We start from the raw sequence: 20,691 nt of genomic DNA, 5'->3' as shown, positions 1-20,691 counted from the left end.
CAAATTCTACAGGAATTCCACCATCAAATTCTACAGGAATTCCACCATCAAATTCTACAGGAATTCCACCATCAAATTCTACAGGAATTCCGAATGCTTACCTTCAGGCCAGGCTGGCCCACACAGAAATGTGATCATCACTTTTTCACTCATGCCACCCTTTCATCATTAGGGAACCAGTGCTTCCCCTAGGATGTTTTTCAGCAGCGGTGACAGGCTTAGGGGGAAATGTGGTGCTGCTAAATGCATGGTTATAAGTTATAAATATACTGAACAAAAATATAACACACAACAATTTTACTGTTACAGTTCATGAGGAAATCAGTCAATTGAAATAAATTCATTAGGACCTAATCTATGGATCATTATTGATACACACAGGAAACAGTTTAGCGTGAAGAACTAAACCAGAAGAGTTGCAGTTCTTGACACTAACCGGTGCGCCTGGCACCTACTACCATACCCCGTTCAAAGGCACTTTATATTTTGTCTTGTTTACCCTCTGAATGGCACACATACACAATCCATGTCTCAAGTCCTAAAAATCATTATTTAACCGGTCTCCTTCCCTTCATCTACCCTGATTGCAGTGGATTTAACAAGTGACATCAATAAGGGATCATATCTTTCACCTGGCCAATCTATGTCATGGAAAGAGCAGGTGTTCTTAATGTTTTTCCCACTCAGTGTATAAGTCAAGTGATTGATTAACTACAACACTGGTTCCCTGTACAGCAAATAGGTTCTCTAGCCCTAGTCTCACAATTATTTTAACCTACTTTAAGTGATTGATTGACTTGAGAATATAATTTGGTTACTAATGAAAAAGTGAGCATGTTTGGGAAAAAGAAAATGGAAAATAGGTTCCATAAAGTCTTGAGAAACTTCTGTGTCTATAAATCATCTATCGACGTCAAGGGCAAATGGGTGCAAATCTTGAGATGCGTGTGAATCTCAAGTTAGGGTTAGGCTATGAACGAATGCCAAATAACAAGTCAAACAGAAAATCCCCAACATTTAATTTGCATAACCATTGAACTGAAAGACTGAAAACAACACCTGCACTGAGAGAAAGCCAGACTGAACATGAAATGTTTAAACAGATGGTCAACTCAAAGGTAAACTAGAAAAAGAGGGCTGAGTAACTTTGAAAGTAAGCCTCGAAATTCAAATTCACCTCTGTGATGAGAAGAACAACATTGGGTTAAAAGGCTCAAAATGAGAGTGAGTGGAAGTTTAACTAAGAAAACCCCATAGCCTGGTTACAACCATCGTTAGCACATGACATAGCATAAAACAGATGTGGAACCAGGCTAACCAACAACGTACCTTTCTCTGATGAAATCAGTAAGTTCCTTGGAGGAGATTTGGCCATGCTTCATGTTGTGGTAGAGAACATCAAATCCATTGTTTTTTTCACCCTGGGGTAAAAAAACAACAAACAGATGGTTAGTAAACTGAACTACCAGTAGGCAGTAAGCCTAAATCCACTGAGAACGTCAAACACTCTATAGTGTTCCCTTGACTTAAGCGTTTCCTCCATGCTTTACCGCGCTGGCATTCTCCACTATCAGCGTTCTCATGGTCTGCATGGCTGTCAGCTGCATCCTTAGCAGCCTTGACTGGTCCACCATAGTCATCCTGGCCATAGTGTTCAGGTTCTACTATGCTCCCTATACAGTTCTATGGTCCCTAGAATACTTCTAACGGTCCCTGTACGATTCTATGCTGCCTAAAACACTTCTACAATCCCCATACATGAAGCATGTTCTGAATAACGTTGATGGAGCAGGTCCTCAACAGTCAGACTGTGTCGATAGTGGCCCTGTGACAGTGGACGACAGTGTTTGTTTGTGTGTCAGTAACCATCACTACTCTGGAGAAGGGTTGTACCACGGGGATTTAAAAATGCATTAAAAATGCATCACTAGGGCTGTGACGGTCATGGACTTTTGGATGCTGGTAACTGGCCAGGCAAATGGCCACGGTTTTTGTAATAACTGCACCTTGCTTGCACCTTTCTGTGTTTCAGCAAGGAGCAACAAAGTCTCATCACGTTAAGAGTCCATGTACCGCAGAAACATCCATCTTCAGTCAACTGTTAGTTAAAAAATAATATATATTATTATTTTAATTTTCATGACGGCCTTCATCTGTAACCGTCGGTTACACAGTAATTGTGCCAGCCCTATACACCACCACTCAATAATTATTATGCCGTGGACATGTGTAAAACTGTCTGTTTGGCTAGTTTAAAAATGTCGATCTGTAGTTCAAACAATAAGAAAGCGACAAAACTAGAGCCTGTCGTTAAAAAGGCAGAGCAGCACTTTACTATGGACAGACTTCTCATAGACAGTTGAAATAAGCTTGTGAGACATTTAGTTTTTTTTACAACACATTCAGAGCACAGGTGATGCAGAGGTCCTTTCCTAGATATTGCATTTCATACACGTGGGGAAGCGGCTCCTCACCTAAAGACATTCTGGTTTGATCATACACACTGAAGGTATTTCTTCCCATTATTTATTGAAGAGCAAGTTGTGTTTTGTCTACGCAGCCTATTTATTCATTCAACAGTTCTAAGATAACTTATCCACCATCTCAAACCTCGACAGCAAAGTGTTTTTATGTTTAATCATTTCTTTATTTCAATTGGCTGAGCTCTAAGGGATGTGGCTAATTGACACAGCTGATTTTAACCGCCTGCCATTTCAAATAGGTGTCCCCTATTTAGGTGTCCCCTATAAGCTAGGTGAGCCACAGTTTTAAAAGGTGCCAATGTATTATTCATGGTTAACTTGCTCTGGAAATGCAGTTTTAAAAGAAACACTACTTTTGAACTGTTTTTATCTCGGCCTTTGTTTTAAGCATTAAGTAGTTGAATAAGGCCGGCTCTTTCACAATACAGCTGAATCATTAACTCTATTCACAGCAGAGGAGACAATAGGGCTGACACAGTAACACTGCTAATGTACCTCAAATACCAAACCGACAGGGAGAAAGAGCACTGGGTAGGTCAGCATTATAAATACACTGAACAAAAATATTAAGGCTACATGTAAAGTGTTGGTCCCATGTTTCATGAACTGACAATTTTTTAAAATCCCAGAAATGTTTCATACACATTAAAAGCATATTTCTCCCAAATGTTTTGCACAAATTTGTTTACATCCCTGTTAAATGAGCATTTCTCCTTTTCCAAGATAATCCATCTACCTGACAGGTGTTGCATATCAAGAAGCTGATTAAACAGCATGATCACGGGGTCCTCCCAAGTGGCGCTGTAATGGTCTAAGGCACTGCATCGCAGTGCATGAGGCGTCATTACAGACCTCGGCTCGATCCGAGGCTGTGTCACAACTGGCCATGACCCGGGAGCCCCATAGGGCGGCGCACAATTGGCCCAGCGTCGTCCGGGATAGGGGAGGGTTTGACTGGGGAGGTGGGGCTTTACTTGGCTCAATGCGCTCTAGCAACTCCTTGTGCTGCGTCGGGTGCCTTCAGGCTGACTTCGCCTCCGAAAAATTGGTGCAGCTGGCTTCCGGGTTAAACGGGCGGATGTTAAAGAGCATGGTTTGGCGGGTCATGTTTCTGGGGCCGCATGACTCGACCTTTGCCTCTCCCGAGCCTGTTGGGGAGTTGCAGCGATGAGACATGATCGTAATTGGATATCACGAAATTGGGGAGAAAAAATGCACACAAAAAAACCACACACACAAAAAAACACCTTGTGCTGGGGACAATAAAAGGTCACTTTAAAAATGTGCAGTTTTGTCACACAATGCCACAGCAATGTCCACCAGTACTGTTGCCAGATAATTTAATGTTCATTTCTCTACCATAAGCTGCCTCCATCGTCACTTTAGAGAATTTGGCAGTACGTCCTACCGGCCTCACAATCGCAGACACGTGTAACTACGCCAGCCCAGGACCTCCACATCTGGCTTCTTCACCTGCGGGATCATCTGGGGGTGGGGTGTGGGGGATGGTTGTGCTGATGCTGAGGAGTGTAAAAAAAAAGCCCTTTTGTGTGAAGAAAAAATTAATTCTGATTGGCTGGGCCTGGCTCCCCAGTGGGTGGGCCTGGTTGCCAAGTGGGTGGGCCTATGGCCTCCAAGGCCCACCCATGGCTGCATCCCATGCCCAGTCATGTGAAATCCATAGTTTATGGCCTATTGAATTTATTTCAATTGACTGATTTCCTTATATGAGCTGTAACTCCGTAAAATCGTTGAAATTGTTTATTTTTGTTTAGCATATTTCCAAAATAGGCTATATGTGCAAACTTCACTGAGCTGAAATAAACAACAAAATTCACTGTGCCAAAAGTATAAACAATGATTTCCAAACCTCATGCTTTCCTCTGAATAGTTGGCTATGGTTTAGTGAAGTTCAATGGTCGTTCGAGGAATACCTTACAGTGCCATAATTTTACCCCTACAAATTATGGAGGTCAAACACAAAACTGGCCTAAGATCAGGTCTTAGAGGCAACATCCTCCTGCAGCAAAGGGCTATCCTGTTGCAGAGCCTAGGTCTGTCCAGCAGAGGGCAGAAATTAGCAAACTCATCCCAGCGCACACAACGCATGTGGACTTCCTAGTCTCCTGCAGCCTTTGTCACCTTAAAGTCCCTAGACTTTCTGATGGAGACATGGATTACCCCATGAGAACAATGCTACTCCAGCTGATCTCTCATCATTTATGTGTTTTCTCATAGTCCGAGAGCATCTGGTCATCGCGGCGATGGCACAGGGCTACTAATTTCTCCTAAACTGAGATTTTCTATTTTGTCCCCTTCTCTCACCTGTCAATTTGAATTCCATGCGGTCACTGTCACTTATCCACTCAAGATTTGAGGTCCATGTTGACTACAAAGTAGCTTATGACAAAATGACATCATGATTATTTGCATCTATCCAATGGCCATTTGTTTTGCAAACTCTGCAAATCACATGAGCGCTACAGAAACATTGCTAACCAAACAACAGTCTCCGGCTGGTGCACACTTGCATTAAAGGGTAACTACAAGCTAAAATTAAAATGCATTATATTTCTCCCAGACCTCAAAAGTGGTCTTCTGATGTGGTTTAAGCATTGTTGTGAACTTAGAACAACCCGCTTCCCCCTGATGCTAGGACAGCAGTCTCAGCCCATCTTCTGAAAACAGCTGAAACCTTACCTCTTCAAAGAGAATCTTAAATAAGACAATTTGTACAAATTAATTAAACAAATGGGAAAAAATGAAATATCGAGTCAATAAGTATTCAACCCCTTTGTTACGGTCAGCCTAAATAAGTTCAGGAGTAAAAACGTGCTTAACAAGTCACATAATAAGTTGCATGGACTCAATAAGTGTTTAACATGATGTTTGAATGACTACCTAATCTCTGTACCCTACACATCCAACAATCTGTAAGGTCCCGCAGTCGAGCAGTGCATTTAAAATACAGATTCAACCACAAAGACCAGGGAGATTTTAGAATGTCTCTCAAAGAACCTATTGGTAGATGGGGTATAAAAAAAAGCAGACATTGAAAATCCCTTTGAGCATGGTGAAGTCATGGTTTACAATTTGGATGGTGTATCAACACCCAGTCACTACAAAGATACAGGTGTCCTTCCCAATTCAGTTGCTGGAGAGGAAGGAAACTGCTCAGGGATTTCACAATAGCCAATTGTGACAGTTACAGAGTGTAATGGTTGTGATAGGAGAAAACTGAAGATGGATCAACAACATTGTAGTAATGCCACAATAAAAACCGAAATAATCGAGTCAAAAGAAGGAAGTATTTAGAGAATAGAAAAATATGACAAAACATTTGCAATAAGACACTAAAGTAAAACTGCAAATAATATGGCAAAGAAATTAACTTCAGATCCTGAATACAAAGAGTTATGTTTGGGGCAAATCCAACCCAAAATATCACTGAGTACCACTGTTCATATTTTCAAGCATGGTGGTAGCTGCATCATCTTTTAGGTATGCACAGTGGTGTAAAGTACTTAAGTAAAAAATACTTTAAAGTACTACTTAAGTAGTTTGAGGTATCTGTACTTTACTATTCATATTTTTGACAACCTTTACTTCACTAAATTATGTACCTTTTACTCCATACATTTTCCCTGAAATTCACACACTTATCAAGAGAACACCACTTGTCATCTCTACTGCCTCTGATCTGGCAGACTCACTAAACACAGATGCTTTGTTTCTGAATGATGTCCGAGTTATGGAGTGTACCCCTGGCTATCCTTAAATAAATAAAAAACACAAACAAGTGTGCCATCTGGTTTTCTTAATATAAAAATGTTTAAATGATGTATACTTTTACTTTCGATACTTAAGTATATTTCAAACCAAATCCTTTTAGACTTTTACTCAAGTAGTATTTTACTGGGTGACTTTCATTTCATATAAGTATATAAGTATGGCAATTGGGTACTTTTTACACCACTTGGTATGCATGTAATCGTTAAGGAATGGGGATTGTTTCAGGATAAAACAGAAATAGAATAGAGCTAAGCACAGGCAAAATCCTAGAGGAGAACCTGGTTCAGACTACTTTCCAACAGACACTGGGAGACTAATTCACCTTTCAGCAGGACAATGACCTAAAACACAAGGCCAAATATACACTGGAGTTGCTGACCAAGAGTTCAGTGAATGTTCCTGAGTGGCCTAGTTACAGTTTTAACTTCAAAATATATGGCAAGACTTGAAAATGGCTATCTAGCAATGATCAACAACCAACTTGACAGTGCTTCTTCAAGAATTTAACATTCAAGTGCAAATATTGTCCAATCCAGCTGTGCAAAGCTCTTAAAAGACTTACCTAGAAAGACCTACAGCTATAATCACTGCCAAAGGTGATTCCAACATGTATTGACTCGGGAGTGTGAATACTTGTAAATTTGATATTTCAATTTAAGAAAAAGTGCAAACATTTCGAAAAACATGTTTTTACTTTGTCATCATGGGGTATTGTGGGGAAAAAAAATTTAATCCATTCTGAATTCAGGCTGTAACACAACAAAATGTGGAATAAATCAAGGGCTAGGAGTACTTTCGGAAGGCACTGTATAGTATCAGTTCTTTATGTCTGACAAGTAGTATGGAGCTGCGTCTCGGGCAGGTTTTCGGTTAGCTGTCAATTTCAGGCTTTTGGACGATAAATACAACTTTTGACGTTCAAATAATCCCATTGCGAAATAATGCTTTTTAGTCATTAAATGGAAATACCAGTCGATGGAAATACATTTGACCGTCATGCTTATTGGTCTATAGGTGAATTTGCATAATTTTGTTCACAACTATCACACAGACAGAGCCTATTGTTTTTTCTCAACTGGTTGCTGCTGGATTAAACATGTGCTTTTATAAACCCATTTATTGTGCAACAATTCTAAATGCAATCACGTGTTAAAAAAGGTTTTTGCTGCACGATTAATTATTATTATTTTTTTTTTTAAACTTGTAATTGAAGCACACCTCCCATTCACCATTGAGGTGCAGGCAACAGGCTATCAGCATGTCATCCACCACCTTACAATGTGAGCTGGAGGCAGCATGCATTTTGAAAACATAAAAAGTTTTATTTCATATTATGAGGCATGTCTTACCTTGCTTAAAAGTAGCCTATAGGCAAAATCCAACCGTGGAAACGTGGAGGCGATTATTTTATGACGACTTCATAGGCGGCTCGTGAGTTGAGCTATTTATATATTTTTATTTTATTTTATTAAGGTCAGTGAAGAACAAATTCTTATTTTCAATGACGGCCTAGGAACAGTAGGTTAACTACCTTGTTCAGGGACAGAACGACAGATTTTTACCTTGTCAGCTCGGGGACTCGATCTTGCAACCTTCCGGTTACTAGTACAACACTCGAACCACTAGGCTACCTGCCGCCCCGGGAGCTTACAATTTATTCTACAATTTCCATCCGTTCTGCGTGACAGTTCCAATTTTCATATGTGCATATTCGTGGAACAGTTTCATTTTAAATAACTTTTTGTTTCTCAAAATCAATGTCACGTGTTTAATCATAAACATCTAAAATAATAATAATAAAGTCAACCAATGCGAGATCACCAGCCTGCCATAAGGACACATTGATCCATTAACGGCTAAAGAAATTAGGGCTGGAACTCATAGCCTATGCAGCACTAGGCCAATAACTTCTATTGCTCTTTCACACCAAGGAATGGTGATTATCGAGGGGGAGACTGCTGTAAAGATTTTTCAAATAGCTTACTGCGTGGAGCTATAGTTTTAATATATAATTCGGAATATATGTATAAAAAAACAACACTTTTCTACATTTTCACGTAGCAGGCCAGGTACTTCTATAAATGCTCAGGTACGCGTACTCCCTCATCATTACCAGGACAGATAAACCAGACACACGCTCATTGCTCACATGGAGCACTCCAAACAAAAGACATGGAGAAAAAAAAAGTACAAATCTCGTAAATTATGGTATGAAATAAACAAGTGTAGCAGGTTGTGAACTCTGTGTATTGTGTTTAGGCCAGTGACAAACAAAACTAATTTTAATCTATTTTAAATTCAGGCTATAATACAACAAAATGTGCAAAAAGTCAAGGGGTGTGAATATAATCTGACGGAACTGTATCCTACATTCTGATATTACCAGGTTGACCTGCATTAGGTGATAATACATATATATTTTTTAAGGACACCCAATGTTGAAGGGAAAGTAAACCCAAATGACAAAATATTACATATTGGTTTCCTTACCCTGTAAGCAGTTTATAGAGAATGTATGACAGAAACCAATTCATTGGTTAAACCATCAACCCTGGCACAGCATAGATATGAAATACCCTCATTCGTCCATCTGTGCACCAGCTGTGATTTACCTCATCAACTGAAATAACCCTTGACTGCCACACAGCCACTTCCTGGTTGCGTCCTGAACAGTCAGCGCTTTGTATCGGTGTCATACATCATCATCACACCCCGCTGTGCTCATTTAACACATGGATTCATTTAATTCCACCATATTGTGTGCTCCCTCCTACCTATCCCCTCCGAGAGGTCAAGGGTCATGCAAGGCTCATTCCAAGCGAACCTGCAGCCTAGTGCATACGAGGATAGATATTTGCAACGCGAACAAAAACAAGAGAGAAAAAGACATCTCTGACATCTCTGCAGTGCCCTGTAGTTTCCTGCAGACAGAACAGCATTGGTCTGAAATGGACTTCTTGTTATAGTGTTATTTAAACCAGTCCAGTCTGTTGTCTGAAGTGTCACTGCACAGGGGTCTAGTCAAATGTAGTACACTATATAGGGAACAGGGTGCTATTTTGGACTCAGCACAGGCCTCAGCTCTGTGGCTATAATCAATAGTATGACTTTAGCACATGACTCACACACCATGCTTTACATACCCTAGGCTAACAGCTGCAAACTGTGTCCACTGTCTGCCACCTACTGTAAAGACCGTGGCTGTCCCAGACCTTAGTCACCGCAATGACTAGATAACCAAGAGAGCTACAGAGAGTGAGAGACAGAGGCAGGAAAAAGAGAGAAATTAAGATTGTAGAGAGAGGAGTCTGAGACAAAATAAAACTCCAAACTATTTTTTTTACAGCAACAGGAAGGGCTAATATTATGTGCTACTGGAATGCAGCAGTATAGAAGAAAAAAAATGAATACAAAAACAATCACAGGAAACAGGTCTGGGCGTTCTTGCTTTTTCCACCCCACCAGTACAATGCCCCATAGTGACTCGCAAGGAACAGTCACACACATTCTATACAAGGGAAAGCTGTCACGGTTATGAGTCTGAAAACAACCGTGCTATTTTGTAACACTACTTACTCAGTGATACTAGGAGACAGGAGTGCCACATGGCTCTCGACTTTAAATGCCAGATTTGGAGACGTATTGACCAAGGCTCTGGTGTAGAGTGATTCAAATTCTAACCACACATTGTGAAATTCAAGGCCAGTCATTACTCTTGGCCTGGCAGTAAGTGGCCTGTAAAGACTGCCCTCCACCCCAGTGAAAGATAACCTGTGGAGGGGTTGGCACGTGCATATCAATCGATGCCTCTGTGGAGCGAGACTAGAGATGGCCACAATGTCCAATTGAAAGGGCTCAAAGCTTCCCAAGAACTGGGAAAGAGAGAGGCTGAGAAAGCTGAAAGAGAGAGAGATCACTTTAATAAATGTACCCATTTACCCAAATAGAATCAATAGACCTATTCAAGTTGTGCCGATGATTAGCAACAGTACAACATGCTACTTTTACCCCGCTTAAAGAATGGATTCTGTAATGTTTTGCCAAATGCAGTAGAATATTGTTTTGCCGTACGTGTAAACGTGTGTATTTCTACTGGGAACACTGGTTTCACTCACACAGACAGCTAGCCAGGTGGGGAGGTAGTGAACTCAAGCTAAACTGTAATGGCTCTCGGTCTCTCATACTCAGTCTCACTTAGAGCTTCACTCAAACTACCTCTGTACATCTCGCGTTAGTTTACAACTAACTAGCCTATATTCTCTAATGAGTGGAAATTCATTGGGACATTTTTGCTAACAAACAAAATACAACATGTACTGTACTTTACACATACAGTAGTCAATAGGCCCGAGTGGAAAAAGTAGCACACACATTATGCAATTGACATTTCCATCAGTTAGCCTATAGTGCCGCACTATCAATTCAGGGGACACAACTTTGGCTTTAGAAGTGGGTGGGGACTTCATACCCGACTACGCAGAGGCCTCCACATGGTCCTAAAGTGCACCGTTCCCTCATTTTGCATCACATTCCAATGATAAAACTGTGGGGGGACAAAAATGCAGTGGAAGTTGCGCCCCTGCCATCAATGCACGGATCACTGAGAGAGATCAGCCAAATGTAGCAACACCTCAAATGTCAACAACTCACTCAATGCTTCTAATCTCATGACATGTGCAACGGTTGCCAGCAAAACATAGTTTAAGTTAAGTTTTAATGTCACGTACACAAGTACAGTGAAAAGCATTTTGTCCGTTCCAATATTCCAATAAATATATGTAATATATTTACAATGTGCAGTGATATTGGAGTGACAGAGGTACATTACATGACCAAAAGTATGTGGACATTTGCTCGTCAAACATCTAATTCTATAATCATGGGCATTAATATGGAGTTAGTCCACCCCTTTGCTGCTATAACAGCCTCCACCTTTCTGGGAAGGCTTTCCACTAGATGTTGGAACATTGCTGTGGGGATATGCTTCAGCCACAAGAGCATTAGTGATGTTGGGTGATTTAGGCCTGGCTAGCAGTCGGGGTTCCAATTCATCCCAAAAGTGTTTGATGGAGTTGAGGTCAGGGCTCTGTACAGGTCAGTCAAGTTCTTCCAACAAACCATTTCTGTATTATCCTTGCTTTGTGCACAGGGGCATTGTCAGGCTGAAACAGGAAAGGGCCTTCCCCAACACAAAGTTGGAAGCACAGAATGGTCTAGAATGTCATTGTACACTGTAGCGTTAAGATTTCACTTCATTGGAACTAAGGGGCCTAGCCAGAACCATGAAAAACAGCCCCAGAAAATGATTCCTCCTCCAACAAACTTTACAGTTGGCACTATGCATTTGGGACAGGTAGCATTCTCCTGGCATTCGACAAAACCAGATTTGTCTGTCGGACTGCCAGATGGCGAAGAGTGATTCATCACCCCAGAGAATGTGTTTCCACTGCTCCAGAGTCCAATGGCGGCGAGCTTTGCACCACTCCAGCCAACACTTTGCGATTGGTGATCTTAGGCTTGTGTGCGGCTGCTTGGCCAAAGAAACCCATTTTATGAAGCTCCAGATGAACAGTTATTGTGCTGACGTTGCTTCCAGAGGGAGTATGGAACTCGGTAGTGAGTGTTGCAACTGAGGACAAACGTTTTTTACACGCTACGAGCTTCAGCACTCTGCGGTCCCGTTCTGTGAGCTTCGTGGCTGAGCCGTTGTTGTTCCTAGACATTTCCACTTCATAATAACAGCACTTACAGTTGAATGGGAAGCTCTAGCAGGACAGACATTTGACAAACTGTCTGATGAGCTCTTCAGTAAGGCCATTCTACTGCCATTGTTTGTCTATGGAGATTGCATGGCTGTGTGCTCAATCTTATACACCTGTCAGCAGCGGGTGTTGCTGAAATAGCCAAAACCATTCATTTGAAGGGGTGTCCACAGTCAGAAGTTTACATACACTTTGGTTGGAGTCATTAAAACTTGTTTTTCAACCACTCCACAAATTTCTTGTTAACAAACTATAGTTTTGGCAAGTCGGTTAGGACTTATAATTCACTGTATCACAATTCCAGTGTGTCAGAAGTTTACATACACTAAGTTGACTGCGCCTTTAAACAGCGTGGAAAATTCCAGAAAAGTATGTCATGGCTTTAGAAGCTTCTGATAGGCTAATTGACATCATTTGAGTCAATTGGAGGTGTACCTGTGGATGTATTTCAAGGCCTACCTTCAAAATCAGTTCCTCTTTGCTTGACATCAATCGAAAATCAGCCAAGACCTCAAATAAAGTTGTAGACCTCCACAAGTCAAGTTCATCTTTGGGAGCAATTTCCAAATGCCTGAAGGTACCACGTTCATCTGTACAAACAATAGTACGCAAGTACAAACACCATGGGACCATGCAGCCGTCATTCCTCTCAGGAAGGAGACGCGTTCTGTCTCCTGGTTCAAAAAGGGCAAATCAATCCCAAAACAACAGCAAAGGACCTTGTGGAAATGCTGGAGGAAACAGGTACAAAAGTATCTTTTTCCACATAACCTGAAAGGCCGCTCAGCAAGGAAAAAAAACACTGCTCCAAAACTGGCATAAAAAAAGCCAGACTACGGTTTCCAACTGCACATGGGGACAAAGATGGTACTTTTTGGAGAAATGTCCTTTGATGCAAAAAATATATAACTGTTTAGTCACAATGACCATCGTTATGTTTGGAGGAAAATGGGGGATGCTTGCAAGCTGAAGAACACCATCCCAACTGTGAAGCACAGGCGTGGCAGCGTCATGTTGTGGGGGTGCTTTGCTGCAGAAGGTGCTCTCACAAAATTGATGGCATCATGAGGCAGGAAAATGATGTGGATATATTGAAGCAACATCTCGAGACATCAGTCAGGAAGTTAAAGCTTGGTCACAAATGGGTCTTCCAAATGGACAATGACCCCAAGCTTACTTCCAAAGTTGTGGCAAATGGCTTAAGGACAACACAGTCAAGGTATTGGAGTGACCATCACGAAGATCTGACCTCAATCCTATAGAAAATGTGTGGGCAGAACTGAAAAACATGTGCTAGCAAGGAGGCCTTACAAACCTGTCTGTTACGCCAGCTCTGTCAAGAGGAATGGGCCAAAATTCACCCAACTTATTGTGGGATCTTGTGGAAGGCTACCCGAAACATTTTACCCAAGTTAAACAATTTAAAGGCAATGCTACCAAATATTAATTGAGTGTATGTAAACTTCTGACCCACTGGGAATGTGATGAAAGAAATAAAAGCTGAAATAAATCACTCAACTATTATTCTGACATTTCACATTCTTAAAATAAAGCGGTGATCCTAACTGACCTAAAATAGGGAATTTTATTAGGATTAAATGTCAGGAATTGTGAAAAACTGAGTTACATGCATTTGGCTAAGGTGTATGTAAGCTTCCGACTTCAACTGTATCTTTGCTACATGTACAAAAGTATAGGGGTAAGGTGACTAGGCATCAGGATATAGTGACTAGGCATCAGGATATGGTAAACAGAGTAGCAGCAGATTAAATTAAGACACAAAACATGTCAAATATCCTATATCCACATGTGGCAGATGTTATAATCCTAATCAAACACCATGCTGCTTTATGTCGTGTGAAATGTGCATGGCTTTCCAATATATGTATTCCATTCTATGCCAATAGGAGGCCTCCATTCTGCGCCAATATAACCACATGTAGTTCACAACGTTCCATATCCTGAGGAAGTTATTTGGTTATGGCTGAATTGCTGCTTATGCAATGGATAGCATTAGAACATGTCTGTTCCACCTCCAACTACACTAACTCTACAGTATTCCCATTTCTCTACCTAGCATTATAGACCAGGAAGAGGTGTTGGTGTGTGTTTGCACACCAGACGTGGCGATTGTGTGGTTTTGCAGAGCCTTATGCAGGGAGAGACAGTACAGAGCTCAACTCTGATGATCATGAATTAGTGCTCATTTCAGTCACTTAGCAAATCGTGCATTAGTTTTAACAAGAGCTGGCCTGTGGTAGAGGTCTTCAGAGATCCACCCGTACCCGAATACCCGGATCCAGAATTCTAAATAATGTCACGGGTCCTGGTCAGATCTGATTGTCAAGGGTCTGTGTAAAGTTAACTGACTTGTCCGGAAGGACCCATACAGATCCAAATACTGCAGTGTGAGGTCAGGGTTGAGGGAAGAGATGGAGAGAGAAATTATATAATTTATGCTACTGCTCTTTGCTTTTCATGAGTGGCGCGTGTAGCTTGTTGTTGTTCAATTCTAAGTCATCAAAGCGGCATTAGGCTACAGTCATAGAGCCTCTGTTTGGGGCAAAAGTTAGGGGATAAATCAATGGAAGATGGAATTAAAAGGATAGGCTACAATGACCAAGATCCAACAGGTAGGCTGCTACTGTATATTCTGAATGGAGTTGTTGTTTGTAACTGTAGGACGAGAAAGCGCATGCAGTCTCAATTAGCCTAGTTATCTAGCTAGCTTAACTAGCTTCTCCGGGTTTCATTACAGTCAAGACATGTAGCTACTACGTAATCATATTGGATGATAAATAACCTAGCTATGGCAGGTATTAGCCTACTATAGCGCGAGTCGGCATGGTTGATTGCTGTCTCTCGTCTCTCTCTCCCTCCCTCCCTCCTGTCTCTCCCTCGCTCCTCCCGGTTCGCTGTGTCACTCGGTAGCCTATACACACACAGCGGAACCGGCTAGAGCATCACCTCACTCTGCCGCCTCTCTCTCGCCTTTATCAGCTCTGGTTAATAAAGTAGCTTAAAAATGGACTTTTCTGCTGCTTCCCGCACTCGGATGGGGTCTGATCATGTGTATGTATGTATGTATATGTATATATGCTCTCCATCCAACCTCACTGAGCTCGAGCTGTTTTGCAAGGAGGAATGGGAAAAAATGTCAGTCTCTCGATGTGCAAAACTGATAGAGACATACCCCAAGCGACTTACAGCTGTAATCGCAGCAAAAGGTGGCGCTACAAAGTATTAACTTAAGGGGGCTGAATAATTTTGCACGCCCAATTTTTCAGTTTTTGATTTGTTAAAAAAGTTTGAAATATCCAATAAATGTCGTTCCACTTCATGATTGTGTCCCACTTGTTGTTGATTCTTCACAAAAAAATACAGTTTCATATCTTTATGTTTGAAACCTGAAATGTGGCAAAAGGTCGCAAAGTTCAAGGGGGCTGAATACTTTCGCAAGGCACTGTACATACATACATACAGTGGGGCAAAAAAATATTTAGTCAGCCACCAATTGTGCAAGTTCTCCCACTTAAAAAGATGAGAGAGGCCTGTAATTTTCATCATAGGTACACTTCAACTATGACAGACAAAATGAGAAGAAAAAAAATCCAGAAAATCACATTGTAGAATTTTTTATGAATTTATTTGCAAATTATGGTGGAAAATAAGTATTTGGTCAACAAAAGTTTCTCTCAATACTTTGTTATATACCCTTTGTTGGCAATGACAGAGGTCAAACATTTTCTGTAAGGTTTTCACACACCGTTGCTGGTATTTTGGCCCATTCCTCCATGCAGATCTCCTCTAGAGCAGTGATGTTTTGGGGCTGTTGCTGGGCAACACGGACTTTCAACTCCCTCCAAAGATTTTCTATGGGGTTGAGATCTGGAGACTGGCTAGGCCACTCCAGGACCTTGAAATGCTTCTTGCAAAGCCACTCCTTCATTGCCCGGGCGGTGTGTTTGGGATCATTGTCATGCTGAAAGACCCAGCCACGTTTAATTTTCAATGCCCTTGCTGATGGAAGGAGGTTTTCACTTAAAATCTCACGATACATGACCCCATTCATTCTTTCCTTTACACGGATCAGTCGTCCTGGCCCCTTTGCAGAAAAACAGCCCCAAAGCATGATGTTTCCACCCCCATGCTTCACAGTAGGTATGGTGTTCTTTGGATGCAACTCAGCATTCTTTGTCCTCCAAACACGACGAGTTGAGTTTTTACCAAAAAGTTATATTTTGGTTTCATCTGACCATATGACATTCTCCCCATCTTCTTCTGGATAATCCAAATGCTCTCTAGCAAACTTCAGACGGGCCTGGACATGTACTGGCTTAAGCAGGGGGACACGTCTGGCACTGCAGGATTTGAGTCCCTGGCGGCGTAGTGTGTTACTGATGGTAGGCTTTGTTACTTTGGTCCCAGCTCTCTGCAGGTCATTCACTAGGTGTGGTTCTGGGATTTTTGCTCACCGTTCTTGTGATCATTTTGACCCCACGGGGTGAGATCTTGCGTGGAGCCCCAGATCGATGGAGATTATCAGTGGTCTTGTATGTCTTCCATTTCCTAATAATTGCTCCCACAGTTGATTTCTTCAAACCAAGCTGCTTACCTATTGCAGATTCAGTCTTCCCAGCCTGGTGCAGGTCTACAATTTTGTTTCTGGTGTCCTTTGACAGCTCTTTGGTCTTGGCCATAGTGGAGTTTGGAGTGTGACTGTTTGAGGTTGTGGACAGGTGTCTTTTATACTGATAACAAGTTCAAACAGGTGCCATTAATAAAGGTAACGAGTGGAGGACAGAAGAGTCTCTTAAAGAAGAAATTACAGGTCTGTGAGAGCCAGAAATCTTGCTTGTTTGTAGGTGACCAAATACTTATTTTCCACCATAATTTGCTAATAAATTAATTAAAAATCCTACAATGTCATTTTCTGGATTTTTTTTCTCATTTTGTCTGTCATAGTTGAAGTGTACCTATGATGAAAATTACAGGCCTCTCATCTTTTTAAGTGGGAGAACTTGCACAATTGGTGGCTGACTAAATACTTTTTTGCCCCACTGTGTGTGTGTGTGTGTGTGTGTGTGTGTGTGTGTGTGTGTGTGTGTGTATATATATATATATATATATATATATATATATATATATATATATATATATATATATATATATAGAGAGAGAGAACAGGTTTAGTTGTCCTCGGATCCATTCTGGTCTCTATATTTTACAAATAAATTGATGCATATCGATTACGGATGGGAATGCCCCAGGTCCATCTGTCTTTCTGGCCTCAAACAGAGAATGTGTCATGTGTTCCGTTTGCTTTTGGTAGAACAAATTATGCTAAACTAGATCTTTATGGGAAATAGCCCGTTAGCACCAATCTTCACATTTGAGCCTAGCACAAAATGTACACAATGACGAATAACATGGATTTAAGCAAGTCATAACAAAGGAAAAAGAAAATTGCAGTGCATAGATCAGAACTCTAGCACAGGACCGAAAAAAGGTTGCTGTAATTCTCAACAAAAAAAAAATGATTGGAAGAGAAAAGTGTGTTACAGCAACCAGACTAAAGAGCCACCAGACCAGAATATGTATCCTCATCTAAACTTCATGATTTGATTTGTGAGATGTGGAAAAACAGAACATGGTTTATTTTGCCCATTCAAACAAATACAGCTAAAATACTTGGTTGAAGCTACTCCCTAAATCATCATTGGTCATCACTGTATAAATAAATGAGGCAAAAAGTGCAATGTCTGGTTCTCTTCACTCCCACTAGGCTTGGCCAGGAACTTTGTTTTGTACTTGTGTACATTTAGATCAAATAACATCAGATCAAATGTTCACATATCCTTTGATTCTTCAGTGGTGGAAACTTCAGTGACGAAGCCAGAAGAAGCTTTGGAGCAGTTAGTTGACCAATGGTACTTATAACCCAGGTGGACACTCTCACACTGGCCAAGTGAAAGCTATGAAAAAACATCCTTGTCTGTACAAACTCACGAAGGCTTTTAGTATGTTTGACAGCTTAACAAGTCTCTTTCTCTCCAGACAGATATTGTAAAAGGTTTCCCCTCTGTAAATGGGTGGGGGGCAGGGAGGGAGCCCTCGGGAGCGCAAGAGAGCTCTCCTCAACACATGCATGTGTAAACCCAGACGCCCTTATGACATCATCAGAATGTCTGCCTGCCGATGGCGCTGAGGATCATGTGACTAGAGAACGCCCGAGAGGCGAGCAGAGCAGCAGCACGCAGGTCTGTCACAACATGTCAAACCAACAGTAACTCACTGACTCACACTGGACCGGAGAGTTTCATGGTTAAGTAAGTACACACAAGGTTGTAGTGTAAACTCACATGAGGTTTGCTATGACTGCATGAAGCTAGGACAGATGGGTAGTATCTGTAAGGCCTCCTCCTCAATGTCATGACCTTTTGTATTTTATTAGGATCCCCATTCGCTGTTGCAAAAGCAGCAGCTGCTCTTCCTGGGGTCCAACACAAAACATGAAACATAATACAGAATGACATAATACAGAACATCATTAAAAAACAAAAACAGCTCAAGGACACAACTACATGGTTTTAAAAAGGTACACGTAGCCTACATATCAATGCACACACAAAATATCTAGGTCAAATAGGGGAGAGGCGTTGTGCCGCTAGGTGTTGCTTTATCTGTTTTTGAAACCAGGTTTGCTGTTCATTTGAGCAATATGAGATGGAAGGAAGTTCCATGCAATAAAGGCTCTATATAGTACTGTACGTTTTCTTGAATTTGTTCTGGATTTGGGGACTGTGAAAAGACAGGGGGGCATGTCTGGTGGGATAAGTGTGTGTGTGTCACAGAGCTGTGTGTAAGTTGACTATGCAAACAATTTGGGATTTTCAACACAATGTTTCTTATAAAAAGAAGAAGTGATGCAGTCAGTCTTTCCTCAACTCTTAGCCAAGAGAGACTGGCATGCATAGTATTTATATTAGCCCTCTGATTACAATTAAGAGCAAAAAGTGCTGCTCTGTTCTGGGTCAGCTGTAGCATAACTAGGTCTTTCCTTGCAGCACTGGACCACACGACTGGACAATAATCAGGATTAGACAAAACAAGAGCCTGCAGAAATTGCTGCGAGGCAAGCAACTACCATTCTAGACCTATATTTTACTGCTGTCACCACCACACCCCATTCATAATCAAGCATTCTGTTGGCAGAGGAATAGTGGCCTTTCCAAGTTGCTCCCAAGCACAAATGTCTATAGGGCCAGGAGTTTTCCTGACAATGTGACCTGACGAGGAAAAACTCTGGGCCTTATTTGGGAGGCAAAATCTAAATTGACTCAACTCAAGAGTAGCCGTTCCCTGCGGAACCCACGTTTCCCAACTCAATGTTGACCTATTCTTCCCAACCCCAGATACCAGGGGAGAAAGAAAAGATTCCTCCAACTGTCATATGGCTGGGCCCATCTCTGATGAGCTCAACACTGAATCTCATGGCCATAACCCAAAACAAAACAACAACAAATTCTCCTATATTCCTCTCCACAGAGCGAGAGAGTCAGGGGTCGGAGTTAGGAGCTATCCTCTATCTAGCATGACATTTTGTGATGACCTCATATTCAACGCTCAGCGGAGGAAAACAAATAAGAGGCAAGACAAACAAAGACAGCCATTTATTATTTTTGGACAGTGGCTCTTTACAGTGAGGGAGAGGGCAGAAGCTATGGTAATGTTACTAGGCCCGGTGTCTCATCTCACCATGTTTCATCACATATTGGAAGGATAGAGTGATTTGAAACTACATTTGAGGCTAATCAAAGTAAAAACCCAAACAAATGTCAAGTCATTTTTTTAGAACATTCTCGGTGTGTTTCAGTGTGTACGAATTATGTGGATATGTGTGTCCCTAGGACAGCTTTCTCCTTCCTGGTGTGTGGTCTAATAAACTTCCCACTAGCTCCCTTCCCTTTCCACTAGTACACACACACACACACAAACACACAAGCTCCTCACCACAGGGATAAGAAATATGTCCCAGGGCTGTTTGCTCTATTAACACTGTTTGCTTATCGCGGTGCCATCTTATTGTCCCATAAAACGCTGAGGGGGACAGACACAAGCCCTGCCTCCACACAACACTGGTTTAGAGAGCTACAGTGCTCTCTCAACCCAACCTGCTGATCCACTGACAGACAGTTCACTTGGAGGGCAGTAGGCTATATGCCTGGCCTGGGGTACAGTCACATTCAGTAGGTGGAGACATTGAAATAGCAGACAGAAATCTAATGTTTAGAGCCGACACAAAGCTATTCCACACGATAAGAGAGCCATGTCTGTTCTGCACAATACATGTCTATCTGAACATTATTGAATACGCTCCTGGATTATATGGAGCCTACTGTACATGAACACAATGCATTATGCATGCAAACAAACACAGTAGACCGCAAACAATACTGAATATTGTACTGTTTCAGTACAGCTGCAACTGTACTATACTATTGACTGTTGGGTAGAAAATATGAAATACTCATTTAAAATGGGGAGCAAATCCATTGAATGGGAAGCATAGCAGTGACACAGTAGACACTACACTGTGTTTCCTGCATTCCTAAAACACTTGTTTGTTTAGCTGAGGGAAGAGATGCTGCCAT

At 41.5% G+C, this 20,691-nt stretch overlaps 1 protein-coding gene across 5 annotated transcripts in view; it reads right to left on the bottom strand.

Moving 5' to 3' along the window:
• LOC110509573 (FCH and mu domain containing endocytic adaptor 2) overlaps positions 1–20,691 on the bottom strand; it is a 96,714-nt gene that overhangs the window by 71,147 nt on the left and 4,876 nt on the right. Inside the window, exons 1-2 of one of the 5 annotated variants that reach the window (XM_036968252.1) lie at positions 1,551–1,843; positions 1,330–1,421 (exon numbers count right to left, since the gene is read on the bottom strand). In XM_036968252.1, coding sequence (XP_036824147.1) covers positions 1,330–1,421; positions 1,551–1,649 — 191 coding nt within the window. In that variant the 5' untranslated portion in view covers positions 1,650–1,843. Of the gene's footprint in view, positions 1–1,329; positions 1,422–1,550; positions 1,844–20,691 lie in introns of those variants that run through there. The other 4 variants (XM_036968255.1, XM_036968254.1, XM_036968256.1 and 1 more) reach the window with 4 other exon arrangements.

Source organism: Oncorhynchus mykiss, chromosome Y (assembly GCF_013265735.2).
Source record: "Oncorhynchus mykiss isolate Arlee chromosome Y, USDA_OmykA_1.1, whole genome shotgun sequence".
In the NCBI taxonomy this organism is placed as follows: Eukaryota; Metazoa; Chordata; class Actinopteri; order Salmoniformes; family Salmonidae; genus Oncorhynchus; species Oncorhynchus mykiss.
This window is presented reverse-complemented; position numbering and strand designations above follow the sequence as displayed.